At 45.4% G+C, this 24711-nt stretch overlaps 1 protein-coding gene across 4 annotated transcripts in view; it reads left to right on the forward strand.

Moving 5' to 3' along the window:
- The window catches only part of ADAP2 (ArfGAP with dual PH domains 2), a 28761-nt gene extending 9404 nt beyond the window's left edge, over positions 1-19357 (forward strand). The window contains exons 6-11 of one of the 4 annotated variants that reach the window (XM_041726416.1): positions 5304-5450; positions 10298-10381; positions 13325-13387; positions 14891-14968; positions 15651-15879; positions 16746-19357. In XM_041726416.1, coding sequence (XP_041582350.1) covers positions 5304-5450; positions 10298-10381; positions 13325-13387; positions 14891-14968; positions 15651-15879; positions 16746-16831 — 687 coding nt within the window. In that variant the 3' untranslated portion in view covers positions 16832-19357. The remainder of the gene's footprint in view (positions 1-5303; positions 5451-10297; positions 10382-13324; positions 13388-14890; positions 14969-15650; positions 15880-16745) is intronic. The other 3 variants (XM_041726417.1, XM_041726418.1, XM_041726419.1) reach the window with 3 other exon arrangements.
- The last annotated feature ends 5354 nt before the right edge of the window (positions 19358-24711 follow it).

A 24711-nucleotide genomic window follows, 5' to 3' on the forward strand; every position in this document is an offset into this window, starting at 1 on the left:
GTCTTTTTTTTTTTTTTTAAGATTTTTATTTACTTTATTTGAGAGAGAGAGCGAGCAGGAATGAGGAGAGGGGCAGAGGGAGAAGCAGACTTCCCACTGACCTCTGCCCCCCCCCCCCCTGCCCCAACACAGGGGTCAATCCTAGGATCCTGGGATCACAACCTGAGCTGAAGGCAGATGCTCAACCGCTGAGCCACTCAGGCACCTCGTCATCTATCTTTTTGATTATAACCATTTTGGGGGATATGAGTTAATATCTGGTTGTGATTCTGGTTTGCATTTCCTTGATGGGTATTGATATTGAGCATTTTTTCATGTGCTTATTGGCCATTTATTTATCTTCTTTGGAGAAATGTCTGTTCAGATCCATTTCTAATATTTTAATTAGTTTAGTTGGCTTTTTATTACTGAGTTTTTATAGTTCTTTATGTATTGTAAGTATAAGGCCATATTGGATACATGATTTACAAATAATTGTAGGCTTTTTGGATTTTACTCTGAGGTGAGAAGGCACAGGATGGTATTGAGCAAAAAAATAATACAATTTGATTTAAGCTCTTTACATTTTGGGAATATAAGTCTTGTGATGGATGAACATTTCATGGGGACAGTTTCTTCTGTACTCTTATTCCTACTTGCATCAGGGACCATTATGATATGGCTCTTTTATTTATTTTTAAAAGATTTTACTTTTAAGTAATCGGTACACCCAACATGGGGCTCAAACCCACAAATCCAAGATCATGAGTCATGCTTTAGCAAAGCCCCGGTGGCTCAGCGGTTTAGTGCCGCCTTTGGCCCAGGGTGTGATCCTGGAGACCCAGGATCGGGTCCTGCGTCGGGCTCCCTGCATGGAGCCTGCTTCTCCCTCTGCCTGTGTGTGTGTCTCTCTCTCATTCTCTCTCTCTCACATGAATAAATAAATAAAATATTTTACAAAAAGAATCATGCTTTACTAACTGAACTGGCAAAGTGTCCAATTTAAATTTTTTTTAAAGGTGCATTCTGGCTGCTTCTGGGGTCAGGGTGGGGCAGAGAGGGAACAAGAGTGGAAGGAGAGAAAGCAGTTAGGAAGCCATTGCAATAATGTGAAGAATCAGGGTGCCTGAGTGGCTCAGTCAGTAGATCATATGACTCTTGATCTCAGTGTTGTGAGTTTGAATCCCACACTGGGCATAGAGTTACTTCAAAGAAATAAAAATAGTTAATTAAAAAAATAATCAATTGAGGAATAATGGTGGATTAGATGAAATGGTGGTGAAAGAGATAGTTAGAGGTGATCAGATTTTGGAAGTGGAACCCACAAGATTTACTGACAGATTGGCCATGGGGCATGAGAGTAAGAAGAATCAAGGCTAGTTCCCAGCTTTTTGCCCTATGTAACTAGAAGGACAGATTTGCCATTTACTGAAAAGGCAAAAACTTAGCCCTCTGAAGGGATGATCAAGAGCCCTTTTTGGTTTGAGATGCTTATTAGTCATCTAGGTGGAGACACTGAGAAGGAAGTTGGATATATGAGCTTGGAGGTCTGGGGAGAGTTTGGAGGTGGAGTCCTCAGCATTGCAATGGGTTTAACGATGGGACTGGCTGGAATCGCCTGGGCAGGGAATGTGGGTAACTGAGAAAAGATTTTTTTGTTTAGTTTTGTTTGTATCCCACATGTGTTTATTGGTATAGTTTCCCATTCCTCTTTTTTAGAAGGGTGCTTTTAGTGATGCTTCTGTCAGAGGGAGCATCCTTCTATAAGCCTTGCCCTTCCTCCTGTAGACTGGCAAAGGACTGTGGTGCAGCCAACACACAAAACTACCTTTCGTGCATGGTTAAGGATGGTGGTGATTTTTTTGTAGCATCCTGGGCACTTCTTGGCCACGAAGTAGGGGTTGGGACTCTGCACCAGGTGCTGCTTCTTGTGCTTCCTCTTCTGAGGATGGTTGGATGAGGTCCTTCACAAGGAGCATGTTCTTGTGGGGAGGTGGTCACCCAAAAAGGAGCAAAAGCAGAAATCCTAGGACTGTGTATTTTAGTTGCTTCTTGCTGAATGAGAAGCCATCATAAAGCTTAGTGGCTTAAAACATCAGTTTATTATTTCTCTCAATCTTGAGGGTCAGGAATTCGGGCAGGCCTTGGCTGTTGCAATGTACTCTATGGGGCATCAGTCAGGTCATTCACCCTGCTGCATTGAGCTGGTGGTTGGGCTGGGCAAGAAGGCCCAGGAAGCTTTCACGCATATGTCTGGTGCCTTGGTTACTCCAGGTAGTCGCTGTCTGTCCACGTGGTTGTTCCTTATTCAGGAGTCTGCGTTGAGCTTCTTTGCAGTGTGGCAGTTGGCCTCCCCTAAGTAAAGGGGTAGGCTACTCAGCCTCTTAAACCCGAGGCCAGGAACTAACTTCTGTTGATCAAAGCAACTCAAGCAGCCAGCACTGATTCAAGAGGAGGGCATATAGATGACCCTCACCTCCCTTTGTGGGGTACAATGGTGTGTATATACTGGGAGGGCTAGAATCAGTGAGGGCCATCTTTGGAGATTATTTGCCACACTGAGTTCCAAGACATTGCAGTATTTAGAAGGCATAAAAATGAGAAGTCTCCAGCAGAGAATGTGAAGGAGTAGCCAAAAAAATCAGAAAAGGACAAGCTTTGAGCACATCAGCTATCACCTGACTCCATTTCCTATATGTAGACCTTTTTTTTTTTAATTTCCCCTGTTGGGCAATCTCCCTGACAGTCAGGAAAATGCAAATTAAAGCCATGTGAGATATACTACATACTCACCAGAATAACTGAAATTAAAAAGACTGACAACTCCATGTAAAGGGTGTGGAGAAACTGAAACTCTCATACGTTGCTGGTGGAATTGTAAAATGATACAACCACTTGGGAAAACCATTTTGCAGTTTTTAATAATGGTAGATATACACTTAACCATATAACCCAGCCATTCCACACCTAGGTATTTACTGAAGAGGAACAAAGACAAATATCCACAAAAATATTTGTATGCAAGTGTTCATATATGCTTTTTAAAAATTTTTTTATTTATTTATGATAGTCACAGAGAGAGAGAGAGAGGCAGAGACACAGGCAGAGGGAGAAGCAGGCTCCATGCACCGGGAGCCCAACGTGAGACTGGATTTAAAATTTAAATTTTAATTAATTTAAAATAAATAAATAAATAAATAAATAAATAAATAAATAAATAATTCTGAGCAAAAGAAGCCTTATCCAAGAGTATGCACTATATAATTCCATTTATACAAAGTTCTAGAACAGGCAAAGCCACTTTATATCAGTAGAAAGGAGATAAGTGGTTGTCTGGGGTTAGGGTAGGATGGAAACTGACTGCGAAGGGGAGATGCAGAAACTCTTGAGGTAATAGTGATGATCTATATACCTTTTTTTTTAAAGATTGTATTTATTTATTAGAGAGCAAGAGAGTAAGAGAGCAAGCAAGCAGGGGGAGGAGCAGAGGGAGAAGGACAAGCAGACTCTGCCCTGAGCGTGGAGCCCAACTTGGGGCTCAATCCCGTGACCCTGGGATCATGATCGGAGCCAAAGCCAAGGGTCAGATGCTCAACTGACTGAGCCACCCAGGTGCCCCCATGATGGTCTATATCTTGATTGTGGTGGTACTTCTCCAAAGTCCATTTTTTAAAACTTTTTTCTTTTGTAAGTAAACTATATTCCCAACATGGGGTTTGAACTCATAACTCCGAGGTCAAGAGTTACATGCTCTACCAACTGAGTCAGTCAGGTGTCCTGATTGTGGTGGTACTTCCGTGAGGATATCTATTTGTTAAAAAATCAAGCTGTACTTTTAAAGATTTATTTTTATTTATTTATTTATGATAGACATATTAAGAGAGAGAGAGAGAGAGAGAGAGAGAGGCAGAGACACAGGCAGAGGGAGAAGCAGGCTCCATGCTGGGAGCCCAACGTGGGACTGGATCCCGGGATTCCAGGATTGCGTCCTGGACTGAAGGCAGGCGCCAAACCGCTGAGCCACCCAGGGATCCCCCAAGCTGTACTTTTAAAATGAGTTTCATTTATTATTTATAAATTATACCTCAACAGGGATGCCTGGGTGGCTCAGCGGTTTGGCACCTGCCTTTGGCCCAGGGCGCAATCCTGGAATCCCGGGATCCAGTCCCACGTTGGGCTCCCAGCATGGAGCCTGCTTCTTCCTCTGCCTGTGTCTCTGCCTCTCTCTCTCTCTCTCTCTCATGAATAAATAAAATCTTTTAAAAAAATTATACCTCAACAAAGTTGATTGAATGAAAATTAATAATGATATCCAATTTCATACCTATCATATTGGCAAAAAATTTAAATCTGCCAGTCAGATGTTGGTGAGGACATAGGGGAAGCGGAACTCCTCTATGATTGTGTTATTCACTTATGTTGTTTAGTATTTAGAATTGAAGTAAATATTGGTACAACCGATGTGGAGAGCCATAGAGCAGAATGATTTGCTGGCCCTCTAGTTCTTTTTTAACCTAGGCCCCATGCCCACTGTGGGGCTTGAACTCATGACCCTAAGATTAAGAATCGCATGTTCTACCAACTGAGCCAGCCAGGCGTACCCCAAGGAACTGAAGTTTTATTTTTATTTAATTTTAATTTTAATTTAAAGAGCCACATGTGGTTAATGGCTGCCACAGGTCTAGAAGGTTTGTGCCATTTTTCTCTGTTATCAATTACAAAGAAAACACTCTTTTCCCTTCCTTGCTGAGTATTGGTTAGTGCTTAACCCGTGTTCCAGACCCCTGCCAACAGAAAAGAGTGCGGGAGGGAGCTCCCCAAGGGCCCCATACCTGCTTTTATCTGTTTTATTTTATTTGTTTGGCTTCCATAGATAATATACTTCAGAAAAAGTTCTGTGGCTTAAAGTTGTTGTTTGTTTGTTTGTTTGTTTGTTTTAAGATTTTTCTATTTTCATTCACTCATGAGAGGCACAAAGAGAGAGGCAGAGACATAGGCAGAAGGAGAAGCAGGCTCTCTGTGGGGAGCCTGATGCAGGACTTCATCCCAGGACCCCAGGATCTCACCCTGAGCCGAAGGCAGATGCTCAATCACGGAGCTACCCAGGTGCCCCTGTGGCTTAAAGTTTTGAAAAGTCCTCAGTTAAGGCCTTTCTAGGCCCCATCCCAGCTCCAAGAAGCCAATCCGCAGGAGAGCAGAATATTTGTGCATCTCGATATTAGAACAGGGAAGTATAAAAGCCCTGAAGAGTTAGCAGTTGGTTATTGGTTTGTATCAAGGCCTTGGTGAAGGTGGCGAGAAGTCACCTGCCTCCTCTCTTTCAGGGTAAAGGCCCCAAAGCTGTCATCAGCATCAAGGACTTGAATGCTACCTTCGAGACAGAGAAGATAGGGAACCCCCATGGGCTGCAGATCACCTACAGGAGAGAGGGCCACATCAGGAACCTGTTCGTGTACCATGAGAATGGGAAGGTGAGATGACCAGCATGGCCACCCTGGCCCCCAGCCCGCACTCCGAGATTCTGCAGGCCTGGCTTGCTAGCAACCTGGTTCAGCTGCTGCTTGGGATTTGCTGCTGCTGTTGCCTTATCTCTCATCATTTTCCAATCTGAGAGAGCCATACAATACAGCAGCAGGGAGTGAGAGCAGGGAGAGAAACCTGGCAGGCACCATGGATGTGTCTGGATAGTGAGCAGCCACTAAGGGGACTCCAGTTAGCAGAAGGGCCGTGCCTAGGGGTAACAAACCCAGGTAGGGCAGAGATTCTGAACATGGGAGCAGGGGAGAAGGGAAGATCCTGCAGCCCTGAACTCCAGGGCCTTGCTACTCACATGTGGTCTTGTACCCACAGTATTAGGATCACCTGGGAGCTTGCTAGGAACAGTCTCAGTCAGACCCACCTGAACCTACTGAATTAGAGACTCCATTTTCACAGGATCTCTAGGTGACCCTTAAGCACATTAAAGTTTAAGAAATCGGCTCTGCCAGAGAAGAGCAAGCCAATAGTATATGTCCAGGAGAATAAGCTGGGTCAGAATGTGTGGAATCTCATGACTGGACAAGGGGCATGGATACCATGTGGAGGTGCAGAGAGGTAGAGGTGAGGGCAGACATTTAGTGAGTGCCTATTGATTCTGTGCCAGGCATTGTTCTTGGCAATCACCACACATCTTTTTTTTTTTTTTTTTTAAGATTTTATTTATTTGGGAGAGAGAGAGAGAGAACAAGTTGGGAAGAGGCAGAGGGAGAGGGACAAGCAGACTCCATACTGAATGCAGAGCCCGATGTGGAGCTCAAACCCACAACCCTGGGATTATGACCTGAGCTGAAATCAGTAGTTAGATGCTTCATGGATTGAGCCACCCTGGAGCCTCATTCTATATCATTTCTTATTCCTCAAAACAGTCCAGGAGATGTTTTAACCCTATGTTACTGAGCCTTGGGCACATAACTTGTTCAGGGTCACCCAGACTACGGTTCCTGAGTCCTACACCTATTTACCACCCCATGTGCCTCTGCTGGAGGGACAATCCTTGGCAGCAGGAGCCAGGAACCTGAGGCAGGGACTAGATCTTCCCAAGGGGTGCTAACACTGGGATGCTTTCCTCATAGTCTGGGCAGAGTTCCTGGTGGTGGAGTCTGAAGAATAGGGGTTTGGAGTCAGAAACTGGGGCCCTGGTTCTTCCACTCTGGGCTGAGTTACTTGGCCAAGTCCCTTCCCCTCCTCCATCTGCTTGGTTATGGATTTGAACACCTACCCCCCAGAGGGGTTTTGAGGGTTGAATGACCATGAACCATGAATGTCAAAGAATTTCATTACTGTGAAGTACATTTCTTTTTTTTTTCTTTAAGATTTTATTTATTTGAGAGAAAGATGGTGAGAAAGAGCACCACTAGGGGGGCAGAGAAGGGAGAAGCAGTATCGCCACTGAGCAGGGAGCCCGAGGCTTGGCTTGATCCCAGCACCATGGGATCATGACCTGAACTGAAGGCAGATGCTTAACCAAATGAGCCACCCACATGCCCCTACAGTGAAGTGCATTTCAAACATTAACCTCTGCTAATTATTTGCTCATGATTGTAGCAGTTGTAAAGGGTAAAATCTTATGGGCAATTTCACATCTGTATCACTTACTCATTCACTCTTTTTTTTTTTCTTTTTTTTTTTAAGATTTTATTTACTGGGGGGTGGGTGAGGGGCAGAGGGACAAACAGACCCATCTGTGGAATGCAGAGCCTGCCAGGGGCTGGATCCCAGGACCCTGAGTTCGTGACCTGAGCTGAAGTCAGACACTTAATCAACTGAGCCACCCAGGCACCCCATCCAGTGACTCTTTTGGTTAATCCTTATTGTGCTTCTGCAATGTTCGAAGTACTGCCCTGAGTTCTAGAGAGTGTGGTAATGAATAGTTAGAGCCATGGGTGTGCCTCAAGCATCCCAGAGTCTGGGGAGGGAGTCAGATGGGAAATGGGCATTGTTGATACTGTGTGATGGGGTGTCAGTCATGCTGGGGACACATAGGAGACATGTCAGTGGCCTAGTCTGGGCTGGCATGGGTAGAGGGCAATCAGAGGAAAGACTTTCTATTTAAAAATTATGTGAATATGTTGAAAAAGTGGACACTCAAACCAGCTTAAAGGGGGTATGAATGGAAAATATACAAGTTTTTTTTTTTTTTTTTTAAGAGCAACAGATATGACTGGGTCTCCTGAGAGATTAGTCAGGAACTGTGTGTCTGTGTGTGTGTGTATGTGTGAGAGAGAGAGAGAGAGAGAGAGAGCGAGAGAGAGAGAGAGAGAGAGCAGGAAAGGACTCTCACAGGAATACATTATTCTATAGCACCAGAAGTACAAGTAAATGTCATATTTATTTCTCTAAATTCAAGGACCCCCCATTCCCCAAAGTGGCAAGAAATCTAATATCCATCATCTTGACTTCCTCACTTAGTTCTACCATACTCTTGGGACTGGGAGACACAGAGGAGATTCCTGGTTCTTTGTCCATGGTCCTTGGTCTTTGAACCACGGTCCATGGGTTCTCTGCTGTTGCCCTATGTCCACGTTGGATGCCAGTGGCCCCCCCACCCCTCCATGCCAGTCGCTATATGAGGGCTTTTGTTGAAGTGCCCAAGGTCTCTGATACTTAGGGTACCTGCCCCCCCTTCCAGGTACCCCCCCAGCTGTGGAGCATCTGACGACCTGGGTAATAGCCATTCTCTTGCCCTCAATGCCCCAGCTTCTCTGTTAGATAGGCATAAACAGGGGCTGCAGACTCATGCCTGCAGGGGCCAGGTAGGTCATTTGAACATGGAATGGGCAACTATAAGGCTATAAAGCAGGAAGACCTGTATGGAGGACTGAAACAAACAAAACTTTGGAACCAAACAAATGTGTGTGCAGGTTGGATTTGGCCCTAGGGTTACCAGTTAGTGACCAAAGTCTGGGTGGGTGTTTTCTGGGACCTGCATAGGTTATTAATGCCCAGGACAAGAGAGCTCACAATTCTGGAATACTGGGCCAGCCTGCTTGGCTGCTGAGAAAGGGTCATTATGTTGCATTCCTGGGAAACTGTATTTGAATGAATTTCTCAATCACTGTATTACATCGAGGTGGAGCAGACCAGCTATTTGAACAAATCTTTCAGCTTCCCAATTCCAAATTATTTGGGAGAAAGGCCCTGATAAGCCCAGGCTAGCCTCTTCATTGGTCCAGGCCTGATCTAGTTCCTGTGGCCAAGAAGGGGAAGATCCTAGCAGCAAATGTGGCTGCAGTTGTGGGTGAGTGGTGTGTGAGAATGGGTGGGGCGGTTCTTATAGAAGCAGGGCTTGGGCTGAGCAAAAATCCACTAAAACAACTAAACTAAACTTCAGGATAAGAAGAATGTGGAGTGCCTGGGTGGCTCAGTCTGTTAAATGTCTGTCTGCATTTGGCTCAGGTCATGGTCCCAGGGTGGTGGGATAGAGCCCTGCATCAGCTCTCTGTTCAATGGGGAGCCTGCTTCTTCTGCCTGCTGTTCCCCCTGATTGCATTCTCCCATTCTCTCACTAATAAATAAATAAAATCTTTCTTTTTATTTAAAAAAATTTTTTTAAAGATTTATTTTTATTTATTTATGATAGACATAGAGAGAGAGAGGCAGAGACACAGGCAGAGGGAGAAGCAGGCTCCATGCAGGGAGCCTGACGCAGGACTCGATCCCGGGACTCCAGGATCGCGTCCTGGGCCAAAGGCAGGCGCAAAACCGCTGAGCCACCCAGGGATCCTCACCTTTTTTTTTTTTTTTTTAAAGGATACGTAGAATATTCTAGGTAAAAGCTATGTGTGGGGTCAGGGAAGAGAGGTGAATTAAGTAGAGTGTACAACATGAAAGGATTGCAAATGCTTTTGTATGGAGGGAGCTCAGAGGGCGAAGTGGTCATACTAGAGAACTTAGACTTTTCACCTGAGGGTAGCAAAGAGGACTCTGGGGGGGCCCTGGGTGGCTCAGTGGTTGAGCATCTGCCTTTGGCTCAGGTCATGATCCCAGGATCCTGGGATTGAGTCCCTCATCAGGCTCCTTGCAAGGAGTCTGCTTCTCCCTCTGCCTGTGTCTCTGCCTCTCTCTCTCTGTGTCTCTCATGAATAAATAAATACAATCTTTAAAAAAAAAAAAAATCACTCTGGCTGCTGTGGGGAGGACCTATTGCAGAGCAGCAGAGCCAAGGCAGAGCCAGCTAGACAAGTGGTTCACCAGGTCCTTATAAGGTAACTCACACTGCTAAGGGCACACTCCCCCAGAGTGACACTAGCAAGTCCAAGCCAGCTTTGGCCCAAGTTGCACCCCAGGTGATGAGCATCCCCATTGAAGGGAATCCCCAGGTGTACTTGCCCCCACGTGAGAGCCAGTCTTTGACATCTGAGGGCCCTTCCTCCTCCAATTATGTCCCACTGACCAGCATTGCATCACCAGAGAGCCGGTTAGGGATTCAGGATCTGAGGCCTCATCTACCTCAAACCCACTAGACCCAAACCTGCATTTTAAAGAGATCCTCAGGTGGTTCTTACTTTGGAAAGGGCCAAGCATGGCTCAAGACCATTACCTAACTCTAGCATAGTTCTCCTTGGTCTTTCTTCATGGCTCTGGACCTCTCTGTCAGTGGCTTCCCACCTGCTCAGGTGAGCTCCCCAGGCTCTGGCGTCATTCTCCCACATGCCTGTGATCAGGCCTCTAAGCAGAATTGGGGGTGTTGACACTGAAGACCCAGCTAACTTCCTGCCACCAGACTCAGCTCCCCACTACTCCATCTCACAGGATATCTATCCTCATTTTTTCTCCACAGGAGATAGTGGACTGGTTCAATGCCCTCCGTGCAGCCCGTCTGCAATACCTAAAAACGGCCTTTCCTGAGCTCCCAGAGTCTGAGGTGAGCTAAATGTGGACCCCAACTTCCTTTTTTTAAAAAAAGATTTATTTTGAGGGAGGGAGGGTTGGAGGGAGGGAGAGAGAGAGAGAGAGAGAGAGAGAGAGAAAGAAGCAGACTCCCTGCTGAGTGTAGAGCCTGATGCGGGGCTTGATCTCATGACCTAGGCTAAAACCAAGAATCAGATGCTTAACTGACTGCACCACCTAGGTGCCCCATGAACCCCCGCTTCTGAGTCTCTTCTCTGCCACCTCCTCTCCTTGCCTGCTGACCTCAAAAATACTCAGAGGCCCAACTAGCTTTGTTTGTGAACAAGACTTTGAGAGAAACGAAAGGCTTTCTTTAGGGGATTATGGCCTCACACATGGCATGGCAGCCTCCAAAATGTAGGTTGCCTTTTGGATGCAGAGCCACCATCCCCAGTGTCAAGGGGCTTGGGATTTGGGCATCTCTTTCTGATGCCTTCTCCCATTGAAATGTGCAAATGATCCCTCATGGGCCTTCATGGGCTTTTGAGCCATTTTATCTTGTATTGCCTTTTATCTAGTAACCCCTTATAGCAGACAGCTAGGTGGGGTGATTGTGCCTATTTTACTGATGAAAACTGAGTCCCAGGAAGGTCAAGTGAATACCAGAGAGTGCTCTTCCCACTCTAATGTCCTCCCTTTGCCCTTTTGTATTCTGGTCTCGGGAAGGCAATGGGATCTTCTCCATTACAGTTCTAATAGGGGCAGTCTGCCTTCTGTAGCCAAGATCATGGTGCTCCTGAGAACTTCATTTTGGTTGTCCTCAGACATGTGGGGCATCCATCTACATCTCTCAGGTGTGTGGGACAGAGGATGCTGCCTTGAACCAGGAGGCTTGGGCTCTCATGGATGCTGTGTTGCTAACTCACTGTTTGTCACTAACATCACTTCTCGGAACATCTGCTTCGACGTCTGGAAGATGGCTGTTGGTCTGGGTCATCCTCAGGGTCCCTTCCACCTCAGAGGTGCTATGGTCTGGGGTCTGCTTTAGGCTCTACTCTAGGAGGATTTTGTAAATGATGGGGGTGGAGACACTGTATTAATCCCAGGACTTTCTTATTCCAAACTGTTACACCTTCCTTAAAAGCCTAAATGCTCCTTAATTCCAGAGTTTGCAGGGAGCTAAGTTTTAGAAACAGGCTACCCCTCCAGGCCTAGCAATGCACTGAGATGGCAGTTCTCTGTGAGTGACTCCAGCCAGGCCTGCGTCAGGACCCTCTGGTTCTGTGGAGTCAGCACCCAGTATGAGCGAGTGCACAATCCGTGGGCAGGGCTTGTGCATGCTGAGTGCTGACTGGAGACTTCGGAGGACAAAGTGCAGACTCTCAGCTTTAGTCATCTAGGCTGGCTCTTCAACTTTGTTGACCCCTGCCGAGGAAATTGGTTTTTGGCCAACCCCTCAATGTCCTCTTGCCTCCCCTCATCCACCATGAGTCTCCTCCCCACCCCCATCTCTCTGCTGCCTTTCCTCCCCCTGTCACTAGGTATGGCCTGAGATTCTGGACTACCACTTGGACCTCAGTTCAGGCTGAGGGACAGACACCCGGGAGTTCCAGTGTGGGGGGTGGTCCCATACTAAGAAATGTGTGGCCTCTGAGGTCAGAGAAGCTGATGTGTTACCTGAGGCATGTCACCTCACCATTCTGAGCTTCAGTTTGCTCATCTGTCACCATGGGGACAATGCCCAGTCTCCAGGGCTGTTGTGAGAATCGAATGGGCCACAGCTTCTAGGGTCCTATAAACAGCACTCCATCCATGTGCTCTTCCTTCTTCTGGTATCTCCTCAGGCCTAGACTAGCATTGCCCAGGCTCAGGTTCAGACTCTTGAGCAGTTTAGGACTCTTCTTTCCAAATGAAGAAATTAAGACCTCCGGAAGGTATTTTAGGGAAAGGGGAGTGCTATACTTTCATTTTTGGCTCACAATTTTCTTCCTTTCGACTTCCCAGACTTCACTTCCCCTTTGCCCCAGGTCCGGGGCTCTGGAGTTCCAGAGGACCCCCTCTGCTCTCAGAGGCCTTAGCTGTCATTGGAAGCTCTAGACTTGCCAGTTTGACTCCCTAGAGCATAGGAGGCCACCACTAATTCCTGGAAGCTTCTCTGAGTATGGGATGGCAAGCTGGAAGGGGTCCGAGAGATCACATAATCCAGTCTCCATATTACTCGGAGGGAAGTGGGCCCAGAGAGGGACAGGGTCTTAGCAAGGTAAAACAGCGAGGTGGAGGTCAGAACAGCACCTGGAATCCAGGTCTCCTGACTCCTAGTCCAGAGCTTTCTCTATTTGCCCACCCTGCCACCATCTCCTGTGGGCCTATGTCAGAAACCCCAGCAAAGACCAGGTCTTGGCCAGGTGCCTGATCAGAGGGCTCTGGAATGTTTACACTGTAGTGTCATGGTGATAGGAATACCACTAGTGTCTGTCAGCCATAGGTGTGAATCCCACCCAGCTTTATAGCCTCCCAGCAACACGGCATAGAGAAAATTGCCAGCCACTTCTCTGAGGCCTGGTTTCTTCAGAAGTCCAATGAAGATGATAATGTCCACCTCACAGGGTGATTGAGAATTGCATCCAGAGCCTGACACATGTAGGTCCTCAAAACATGCCCTCCTGGCACCAGGAGGATTTCCTCAGAGCCCTGCCTGTCTGCCTCCTAGGGTTACTGAAGGAATTCTTAGACTAAGTCCTTAAATCACGATTCGGCTCTGCTGGTGAGCTCTGCAAGCATCTGAGATGCTGTCGTCTGACTGTTGAAATGGTAATATTGCATCCCTACCACATTCCAAATATAACCCTGTGAACTGTGAACACACATCCTTCCCCATTCCAGACTTCCCCTTTGCTGGGGAGCCAAGTTCAGGAAGGAAACTTGAACCCTTGGCGTGTGAGTTGGTGTATGTCAGTGTATGTCTCTCTTTCCCCAGCTCGTGCCCCTCATCACCAGGAACTACCTCAAACAAGGCTTCATGGAAAAGACTGGTCCAAAGGTAATTTGGCCGCTCTCTGGGGAGACTTACACGTGCCCCTGGTTCTAGTGGGCAGTAGGGCAGAATTTGGAAAGTGAGGAACCAGGGGTGAGAAGAGTGGGGGGAAGGGAAGTAACCCAATGTTTGTGCATTCCTGGGGCCAAAGACCAAGAGGAGACTGGTGAGCTGGTGTGTGGTCCAGCTGTGGGTGCTTCTCCTGATCCTCCTCCTCCTTTATCAACATCACCAGCAGCTTCTTTCCTCTTTTTTTTTTTTTTTTTTTTAGATTATGTTTGTTTATTAGAGAGAGAGAGAACGCATGTGCATGCCAGTGCTGGAGAGGGCGAGGGGTAGAGAGAGAGCAGGGAACGTACACAGCTGATCCCAGGACCCCAGGATCATGACTTGAGCCAAGGCAGACGCTTCCCTGAGTCGTCCAGTTGCCCCAGCTTCCTTCCTCTTAACTCCAATCTCATTGACCCCACTCCTGTGAAAGCAGAGCTGAAAAGGGACTCTGCGTAACAGATTTTACACTTTCCAGAACCCTTGTGTACTCTGTGCTGGGGGCCTACCAGCACTGTCCAAGTGAGACGGGCTGGTGACTGGTCTGTGAACACACAGCTATACACGCCTGCCCGCCCGCCCGTGGGCACACCCCTTCCCAGCACACACATCCTCCCTCCAGCTGAGCCTCTGCTCTCCTTTGCTAAACCCGCCCCAACTACCAGTGCTGCCCATTTCTACTTATCAATGACAGAAGGGAAGATTGGCTGCTCTTGGGCCTCCCTTGGAGGTCCAGAGGGGTGGCGGCTCCTGCTGTGAGGGCATGTTGGTGGGGCTCCAGCCTGAATGCCAAGAGGGGCACAGCTCCAAGTCAGAAGTCTGGCTGGAGAGGATCCTGATGATTATGAGGGGAGGAGGTGAGGAAGGGAGGGTGAGAAGAGAAAGCAGAGGGAGCCTCCTGAAAAAACCAAAGCAGCAGCAATCCAATGCTGGTTTTTTTTTTTTTTTTTTTTTTTTTTTTTTAACAGGATGGTTGTTAATTCTTCAGGGAAAGGTGTTAGGCAATCAGTGTGAAAGAAAGCCTCTGGGCAGCTTAAAAACTAGTCAAAGCCTTCCACATTTTTTCTGCAGATGGCACAGCCACTCCCCAGTGGTTTTTGCCAGGGGCTTTCTTTCCCCTGACCTTGGTTAGGGTTCCAGCCAGGCCAGCGCTTTCAGCATTGCTGAGCAGGAACTCTTTCTGATTTCCCCCACTTCCTTTTTCTGAGACTCCTTATCCCTAGCCTGAGAAAGAGGAGAGCCCCTCTTCCTACCCATAGCAGCACCCAGAGGCACAAGGTGCAGCTGGCAAGGTGTGAGCAGGTGGGCAGAGCCCCAGGGAGGAGCACTGGGGTGTGTGACGGCCAAGATACTGGCCAGCTCCCTCGACCCAGCCCAGCCCAGGCTGGCTGTCTGACCTCTGTGCCCCAACCCGCACCCCCGCACTTGAGTGACCCTAGTATGAGGTTCCCTCTTTTGTAGCAAAGAGAACCTTTCAAGAAAAGATGGTTTGCTCTGGATCCCCAGGAGCGGAGGCTGCTGTATTACAAGAACCCACTGGTAAGAGCCACTGCCCGCCCCTGTCCAGTGCACCCCCAGACAGGTGGGGTCTGTGCCAGCTGGGGACTGCAGGGGAAGCAACAGTATTGGAACAACTTGGTGAGGGAAATGCCTCCATCTTTGCTCATCTCTCCAAGTCATCTCCATGCACAGAGGTATTCTCTTCCACCGTCAGGACGTCCTCTCTATATCCAAAATGCTGCCAATGTAGTTAAACAGGTGACTTTTCATACTCCTGTCTCTAGGGCTCACTTCTCACTTGGGAGACTAGCGGTTAGCACCGTAGGCTCTAGAGCTTTCAGTCCTGCCACTTAGTGGTATGCCTTGGCCAGTGCACTTAACCCTCCGTGCCTTAGTTTCCTTCTCCAGAAGATAGTTTTAATAACAGCACCTTCCTCAGAGGCTGCCGTGAGGATTATATGAGCTACTTAAGGTAAAGCTCCCAAACAGTAAGCTGTCCATAAATGTTAAGTATCATTTTAACAGATCACGTGCGTGATTTCTTTTATGGCTTTTGTAGCCTTTCAAATTCTGGGTCTCACCAAGCAGAAATTCCCCGCAGAGACTCTCACTGCACACATATGACACCTCTTTCTAAAAGAGAGCCTAGGGGATGTCAGGGCTGCCGGCGTCCCTCTGCCCCAGCTGTGGCCTCTGGTGACCTCGTGTCCTCTGTTTCCAGGATGCCTTTGAACAGGGCCAGGTCTTCTTGGGGAGCAACGAGCAGGGGTATGGAGTCTATGAAGACCTGCCCAAGGGCATCCGGGGGAACCGCTGGAAAGCCGGCCTCACCATCATCACCCCGGAGCGGAGATTTGTCTTCACCTGTCCCAGCGAGAAAGAGCAGCGGGAGTGGCTGGAGAGTTTTCGGGATGTCCTCTCTCGCCCCTTGACGCCTCTCAACCTCCTCCGTAAGATGCACGGCCTGGGGGGGGGGCTTATTCTTTTGGCCAAGGGCAGAAGGGGGCCTCACAAGGGGTCTCTGTGAGCCCTGAAATGGAGGTCATGGCCCCCAACTGTCCTCTTTCCATTTTCTTCTCTTCCTGCCAAAGGAAAGTACAGGTGGTACACATTACTGCCAGAAAGCCCTCTCTGTTCATGTACAGTCCTTCTGTCGTTGAGAGCTCTACGCTGTTAGCTCCCCACCCTCCACCAGTCCATCTCATGAGAAACCCTGGCCTGTTATTATTAGCTCCAGTCTCACCCACTGGGCAACTCCCAGGGTCTCAGGTTCCTCTGAGACCCACTCAGGTTCCCACAGAGGGAAGGCTATTTTTAATGCTCTTCTTCGGTCCTCCCTTCTGTCTGCTTCTCCCCTGCTCCTCCCTTTTGCCCCCGATGTTACAAGTAGGTTTCTGTCTACTGACAGTCCTGTGAAAAATAGGAAGACATTCTGAACTGAAGCAGGAAACTTCTGGCCCGGGGCCTGGTTTGAGGGTATCAGGAAGATGTTCTGTGTTTGGAAAAGAACAGAGTAGGTCACTGCCCCTGGCCCCTTAGGAGAGATGCCTGTGCCCTTAAGAGTCAGCTGATGATAAACACACACCCTTTTCACTTTCCAAAATCTTACAGCCAAAGAGCCTGAGAAGCAGAAGTTGTTAGCGAAGCATATCAGCTGCTACTTTCTTTCCCTGGGGCCTGTATGTCTGAGTCTCTGTTTCTTGCCCTGTACTCTGGTATATGTCCTCTCTGTCTCTCACCCTGCTTTGGTTGGTTTTTTGATTCTGGTTGTTTGTTATCATGCCCTTGTCCCCTTACTTTCCCTTCTCTCCAGTAGGATTGCATTGGCATGGTTATCACCTCAGCTCTCTTCTTGCTCCCCTGGCAGCTGCATCATCGGAGAGTGGCCACAGCAGCAGGTGACTCGTTGGCTGAGGAGCTGGCCACTGGTCACCTGGAGCTCATGGGAAGAAGGACAAGCTGTCACCTAGGCCTTCGGTGCCCAGCAGAAGTGCCCCGAGGTCAGCAGCCATGGCTGGCCATGAACTCTGCCAAGACTGAAGCTTTGGCCTTTACTTACTGGCTCCCTGGGCCTTCCCACTGCCCTGGGGGTCTTGGGGATCTGGTACCTGTCATCAAGGCTCTGGAGATCTGAGATGAAGGCGCTGCAATGGAAAGCCACCCACCATGTCATGCAAGTGGCATGTTTGCTCAAAGAGAAAAAAAAGGTTGATTCTGAATCTAACCATGAGGGAATAATCAGACAAATCCACATTAGGGACATTCTGTAAAACAGCTGGCCTGCACTCCTCAAAAGTGTCAGGATCATGAAAGATAAAGTCACGAGGAAACTTACCTAGATAAAAGAAGACTAAGGGAGGCAACAAGGTGCAATTCATGATTCTTGATGGATCCTGGATTTTTACACTTTATTTTATTTTTTTAAGATTTTTATTTTTAAGCAATCTCTACACCTAATACAGGGCTCAAACTTATGACTCCCCCCCCGAGATCAAGGGTCACATGCTCCAGCAACTGAGCCAGCCAGGCAACCCTGGATTCTAGGTTTTTAAAAAACAGCTATAAAAGAACTAATTGAGATACTTGGGGCAGTTTGAATATGGATGTATATTAGCTAGTCATGATGTGAGACTGATAATTATGTTATATTTGTGTAGGAGATTGCTCTTGTTCAAAATGAACACGTGCTAAAAAGTTCAGGGGTAAAATGTAATAATCTTTAGTCTACAACTGACTCTTACGTGGGTCAGCAAAGAATAAGTGTATTTGTACATGTATATATAGAAAGTATATACATATATATATAGTGTGTGTATGTGTATATATGGAAGACAGGAAGTGTGTATATATATATATACAGGGAGAGAGAGAAAGCAAGCCACAGTGCAAAATGTTAGCAACTGAAGAATCTACAGGAAGTATAGATGGGTCTTTATGGTCCTGTTGGTGCAAATTTTCTAGTGACTCAAAAGTGTTCAAACTAAAAAGTTGGAAGCTGGGGAAATTTTTAAAGAAACATCCACTCTCAGCCTTCAAAAGCAGTGTGTTTTCAATATGAATCAAGATAGTTCCTGACAGTTCATGTTAGAAGAAATGAAAACCTAGAGAATACAAAAAAAACCAATGTCTGAACTGATGATTGTCATACTCCGGAAAGAAAGAAGCAAGCCGAGGAGGCGGCTGTGCTGGACCCTAGGACACAGCTGTCCAATCTGCGTGTCAGCTGTGGCCTTGCCACTGACTTGAAATTGTTGAAAACCTCACTTTCCCACTGACGTGCCTTGGCTTTTCTCTTTTACTTAAGGAAGTTGTGCTAACTATTGAAATTCAATGGAAGCAATAAGTATTTTTGAGCATCTCCTAGGTGCCAGGCTCTGGGCTAAGCCTTGGGAATAGGGCAGGAATCACATGATCCCTGCTGTCACAGATCCCAGGCTGCTACAAGTCAACTCTTACACAGGGTGGGACGATGCCACGAGTGTTCAGAACAGGCAGTACAAGCTCCTTGGGGAGCATGCAGCATAGGGTTTGCCCTGAGGGTCGGGGGATAGGAAGGCTTCTGTCCTCTCCAGAAAGTGACGTTGAAATAGAAACCTTAAAGATATTTAGAGGTTAGTCAAAGGGAAGAGGGTGAGGAAGACACTCGTCTCAGGGAAGTAAATGTTCAAAGGCCTTTGGATGGAAAAGAGGAACTGAGAGAAATCGGGAAGGGCTGACGTGTTAGAGAAACAGATCACTGAGGTCTCTGCTCTGTGATTCTTTGTCTTTCATGTGATGTGCAGAGGAACATTTGGTGTTCTTTCTTCATTTTGGTGGAGACGGAAAGGGTTAGGAGGGTGTTTACTAGAGTTGCTGCTTTTTATGGTGTTTTCCTGTGGATCCCCCCAGAGGACAAGCAATGTTATTGGAGTGTCTTTTTGGAGGCTTCTTGACAGCCCAGAGGAAGATGTGGGTGCTTCCTCTTCTGGCTCCTGAAGCACCTTGAAAATGTCTGTTTCAATACCTGCTGGGTTCAATACCTAAGGGTCAGTTGACTCACCTGCCTTTTTTACTATCCATGAGCGATGCCTAGAGAGGAAGAAAGAAGTAAACAGGCAGTAAGAAAGCTACTTGGTATTAAGAAGGAAAGTCACATGATCAGATTCCAAACTTAGGAAAAGAAGGCAGCAATGTAGAGTATGAGAAGGAAGCAGAGAGATCAGTTGGGAGGCCATTGCATAAACCACAAGCACCATCATAATGCCTAGTTGTGGGCTTGTGTCTGAGGGAGCACACCAGCTCTATTTCCCGTCTCTTCTTTCTTAAACATCCTCCTCTTGTTCAGACAGAAAAGCCATACCTCTTACCCACCTTCAACCTTACTAGAGTATATTGCTCCAAGGCATAAAAATCTTTATTTGGGATGCCAAATAAAGAGATCTTTTGAAATAAGAGTGACAAGCCTTCTTTTTAAATTTTATTTTTTATATCACTCTATAATTGACTTTTTTTTACTGTTCTGTAAGTCTTAATACAATAGGATTCATGTAATTATCACCACAATCAGAATAAAGAATGGTTACATCACTTCAATCATTCCCTAGTGCTACCTCTTTATAGCCACACCCTTCCCCTGCTACCTGCCAATCACAGAACTGTTCTTCATCAGTCCAGATTTGTATTTTTGAAGATATCATATAAATGGAATCATTCAATATGTAATTTTTGAAACTGGCTTCTTTCAGTATAATGCCTTCGAGATTCATCCAAGCCACTGCATGTATCAATAATTCTTATTGCTGAGTAGTATTGCGTTATATGGATATACCACAGTTTGTTTATCCCATGCAATAGTACTCAGCAATAAAAAGGAATGAATTATTAATACATGCAATAATATCCAGGAGTAGCACTGTTGAGTTATATGGTAGGTGTATGTTTAACTTTATAACAAACCATCAAACTGTTTTCCAGAGAGGCTGGACTATTTCGCATTTCCACTAATGATATTTGAGAGTCCTAGTTACTCTGTTCAGAAGTCCAGTGTACCATCCATTGTGCCACAGAGCCAGGAAGAGAGTTCCAGTTACTCTGCATCATCACCAGCACTTGGTATTGTCAGTACTCTTAATTTTAACAGTCCTAATAAATGTGTAGTGGTTTTCCATGGTTTTCATTTGTATTTCTCTAGTGGCTGGTGATGCTGAACATTTTTTCATGTGCTTATCTTTGGAGAAGTGACTTTGGTTCCATGTCTCATTTTTTTAATTAATTTTTTAAAAAAGATTTATTCATTTGAGAGAGAGAACACAAGCAGGAAGAAGAGCAGAGGAAGAGGGACAAGCAGACTTGCCACAACACGGGGAGCCCGACATGGGGCTCGATCCCAGGACTATGATATCTTGATGTGAGCTGAAGGCAGATGCTCAACTGACTAAGCCACCCAAGTGCAGGTCATTTTTTTAATTGCGTGGTCTCTTTTCTTTATTGTTGAGTTTTGACAATTCTTTATATATTCTTGATATTAGTCCTTTGACAGACATGGAATGTGCAAATATTTTACCCCAATCTGTAGCTTTTTATTCTCTTAACAGTGCCAGGGAAGTTTTCTTACGGCACTGAGGTCAGGGTTTATGGATTCCTTTGTTTTTTGCAGATTTTTGTTGGTGATGAAGTTTGGCATGAAAAATAGGGTGTTTTGGCTTATGTTTGGATATTTTGAATTCATATAAAGTGGAGTAGGAATGAGGATGATGTTCATTTAATGGCTTCTTCCCCTGAAAAAAATATGCTTTGTCCCTGAAGGAATGCACTGGTAGATATTAATGGCAGTCATACCTTATTTCATCCCCCACACAAATTCAGGAATTTGTCCTTTCCCATCTAACATTAGAACCCAGTGTCACAGGGATGTGTATTGACAATTTTTAAAAAAGATTTTATTTACTTATTTTATTTTTTTTAAATTTTTATTTATTTATGATAGTCACACACACACACACAGAGAGATAGAGGCAGAGACACAGGCAGAGGGAGAAGCAGGCTCCATGCACCAGGAGCCCGATGTGGGATTCGATCCCGGGTCTCCAGAATCCCGCCCTGGGCCAAAGGCAGGCGCCAAACCGCTGCGCCACCCAGGGATCCCTATTTACTTATTTTAGAGAAAGAGCATGCAAGGGGCAGGGAGGGAGGTAGAGGCAGAGGGAGAGAGAGAAACCAAAGCAGAATCCCTGCTGAGCAAGGAGCCCAAGGGAGGGCTTGCTCCCAGGACAGCAACATCATGACCTGAGCAGAAACTGAGCTGGACACTTAACCTGCTGAGCCACCCAGGTGCCCTTTAACACATCTATTTGAATTTAACAATGATGTCAGACTGACGGAAAATGAGTCTGATTCGCCTGACTGGTTTGATGTGAGAACTGGCCTTGCCAATTAGGTTATGTGGCAAGTATTTTGCATAAATTGGGTAAGCTAAATCTGCAGCCCCCAAATTTTAAAGAAAATATATTTCAAGCATATAAAAGTATCTTTCCAAAAAAAATATGAGATTGGCAAAGGTGTATTCAAATATTCCAGTTTTTCTAGGCCTGAGTATATCCTTTTTTTTTTTTAATTTTTTTTTATTTACGATAGTCACACAGAGAGAGAGAGGCAGAGACACAGGCAGAGGGAGAAGCAGGCTCCATGCACCGGGAACCCTATGTGGGATTCGATCCCGGGTCTCCGGGATCGCGCCCTGGGCCAAAGGCAGGCGCCAAACCGTTGCACCACCCAGGGATCCCATAGGCCTTAGTATATCAAGTTAAACAAAGTGACTCTTAAGTAATAGAGTTACTGGTTTAATTGATAGTAATTTGATAAGCCCGGGCAAAGTCTTGTTACCATACCTCCCAGAAAATGAGAAAGTGAACACTTCTTTTTTCTCTAAGTTTTTATTTATTTAATCTCTACAATCAACATGGGGCTCAGACTCATGGCCCTGAGATTAAGAGTTGCTTGCTCTTTCAACTGAGCCAGCCAGGCACCCCAAGAAAGTAAATACTTTTGACTTTTGCAACACAGGTAGCCTCAAATTCTTTGTTCTAATAAAGATTAAAGGAAAATCTGATCAAATTGTCAGCTGAGAGATTACTAAGTAATTTCTGTTGATGGATCACTGATTTTTTTTTATCTCAAAGTATTCAGTAAAGTATGTGACATGGTTGTCATATATGTGAACGAGGTTTTTCAGAACTAACATAAAAACAAAAAATAGTATAATTTATTCCCGAATCTTGTTTAATTCTATTGCTAAGTAATGTTCATCTCTCATATAACTCAATAGCAAAAAAAAATTAAAAACAGGCAGAAGACCTGGATACATATTTTCCAAAGAAGATGTACAAATGACCAGCAGGTACATGAAAAGGTGCTCAACAGCATAATCATCAGGGAAAAGCAAATCAAAACACCAATAAGATATCACCTTGCTGTAAGAGAAGCTATCAAAAAGACAAGAAATAACAAGTATCAGCCAGGATGTGGAGAAAAGGGAACCCCTGTGCACTGCTGGTGGGAATGTAAATTGGTGCAGCCACTGTGGAAAAGTTATGGAGGTTCCTTAAAAAATAATAATAGACCTACCATATAACCCAGTAATCTCATTTCTGGGTATATATATGAAGGAAACAAAATCACTGTCTCAAAGAGTTATCTGCACCCAATGCAGCGTTATATACAATTGTCAAGTCATGGAAATAGCCTGTGTCTACATTAATAGATGAATGGATAAAGAAAATACACACACACCCCTTGAGGATATTATACTAAATGAAATAAATCAGAGAAAGACATTGTATGATCTCACATGTATTATCTATAAAAGCTGAACTCAGAAACAGAGTAGAATAGTGGTTGCCAGGGACTGGAAAGTGGGGGGAAATGGGAAGATGTAGGGCAAAAAATACAAATTGCCATTTTTGAGATGAAGAAATTCTGGGAATCTATCATACAGCATGGTGACTATTGTTTACTATTTTGTATATTTTAAAGTTGCTAAGAGAGTAGATCTTAAATGTTCTCATCAGCCTCAAAAAAAGGTGAGATGATGGAGGCGTTCACTAACCTTATTATGGTCATCATTTTGCAATATATATGTGCATTAAATAAATCATCGTATTGTACATCTTAAACTTAGAGACAATGCTATGTGTCATTTGAGATAACTCAGTAAAGCTGGAGAAAAAAGTAATATTCATCCACAGATAAATGCGGTTTTTTTAAATTAAAAATTAAAAAAAAGATTTTATTTATTTATTCATGAGAGACACAGAGAGAGGCAGAGACAGGCAGAGGGAGAAGCAGGCTCCATGCAGGGAGCCTGATGTGGGACTCCATCTCAGGACTCCAGGATCACGCCCCGGGCCGAAGGCAGGCACTAAACCGCTGAATCACCTAGGGATCCCCCAGAAGAAAAATTTAATGAGCCTTTTTGTTATAGGAAGTAAAACAGACTTAAAATTTCAATAAATATGCATATTTCTATTGCAGAGAATTATTACAAGTTGATAAAAGTGATTACAAAGTGATAAAAGACTTTCATGCATAAAATAGATTGCTTTAGAATATCGTTCTGTGGAATTGGACAACTAAGAAGAAATGGATAAATTCCTAGAAACATATAAACTACCAAAACTGAAACAGGAAGAAATAGAAAATTTGAGCAGACATATAACCAGCAAAGAAACTGAATCAGTACAAAAAAAAAAAAAAAAAAAAACCCTCCCAACAAATGAAACTCCAGTGATGTGGGAAGCAAAGACAAAAGAAAAATCAAATGTCTTTACTACTTATAGGCCATTGACAAGTCCTTGAAACAGGCAGAATGACAGTCCTATAGGAACTCAGCTGCCTCGATGTTAGAGCTTTGCTAAGGGCAAAAGGCAATCTTAGCCCAACTCCAGAATCCTGTAAGTCTACTTTAACATGTAAAAATTCCTTTGAGGGGCATCTGAGTGGTGTAGTCGATTAAGCGTCCAATTCTTGGGTTCAGCTCAGGTTGTGATCTCACAGTCTTGGGATTGAGCACCAAGTCACACTCCGTGCTCAGCATGGAGTCTGCTGAGATTCTCTCTCCCTCTGCCCCTCCTGCTCATGCTCACCCTCTGTCTAAAATAAATAAATCTTTAAAAAAAATAAATAATTACTTTGGAAACTTCCTTTATCTTTATCCTCCCAAGATATGTGTTGGCAATCATCCTCCAAGCATATGATCCACCAATATGCATCTGGAGGGTCTCATGACTAAGGTTTTATCAGACAGTAATAAAGATTGATTTTATTTATTCATTCATTCATTCATGAGAGACAGAGAGAGAGGGGTAGAGTCACAGGCAGAGGGAGAAGCAGGCTTCCTGCAAGGAGCCCAATTCGGGCTTGATCCGGATCCTGGGATCACGCCCTGAGCCGAAGGCAGATGTTTAACTGCTGAGCCACCCAAGCGTCCTATCAGACAGTAATAAATGATCTTTTCCTAACAATAGCTAGCCCCCTCAAAGTCCTGGAAACCTTGCTTCCAAAATTCTTTGGAGACTTATGCTCTCCCTAACCCCCTCCCAACTTGGAGGTATATAATGGGCCACTCCTCATGACCCCAGTGCAGCTCTTTCTGCCCACAGGTCCTGTCCCTGTGCTTTAATAAAAACACTTTTGGGCCCCTGGCTGGCTCAGTGGTTGGACATCTGCCTTTGGCTCAGGTTGTGATCCTTTCTCTATGTATCTCATGAATAAATAAATAAAAATCTTTAAAAAATAAAAACACTTTT

Source organism: Vulpes lagopus, chromosome 12, assembly GCF_018345385.1.
Source record: "Vulpes lagopus strain Blue_001 chromosome 12, ASM1834538v1, whole genome shotgun sequence".
Lineage (NCBI taxonomy): Eukaryota > Metazoa > Chordata > Mammalia > Carnivora > Canidae > Vulpes > Vulpes lagopus.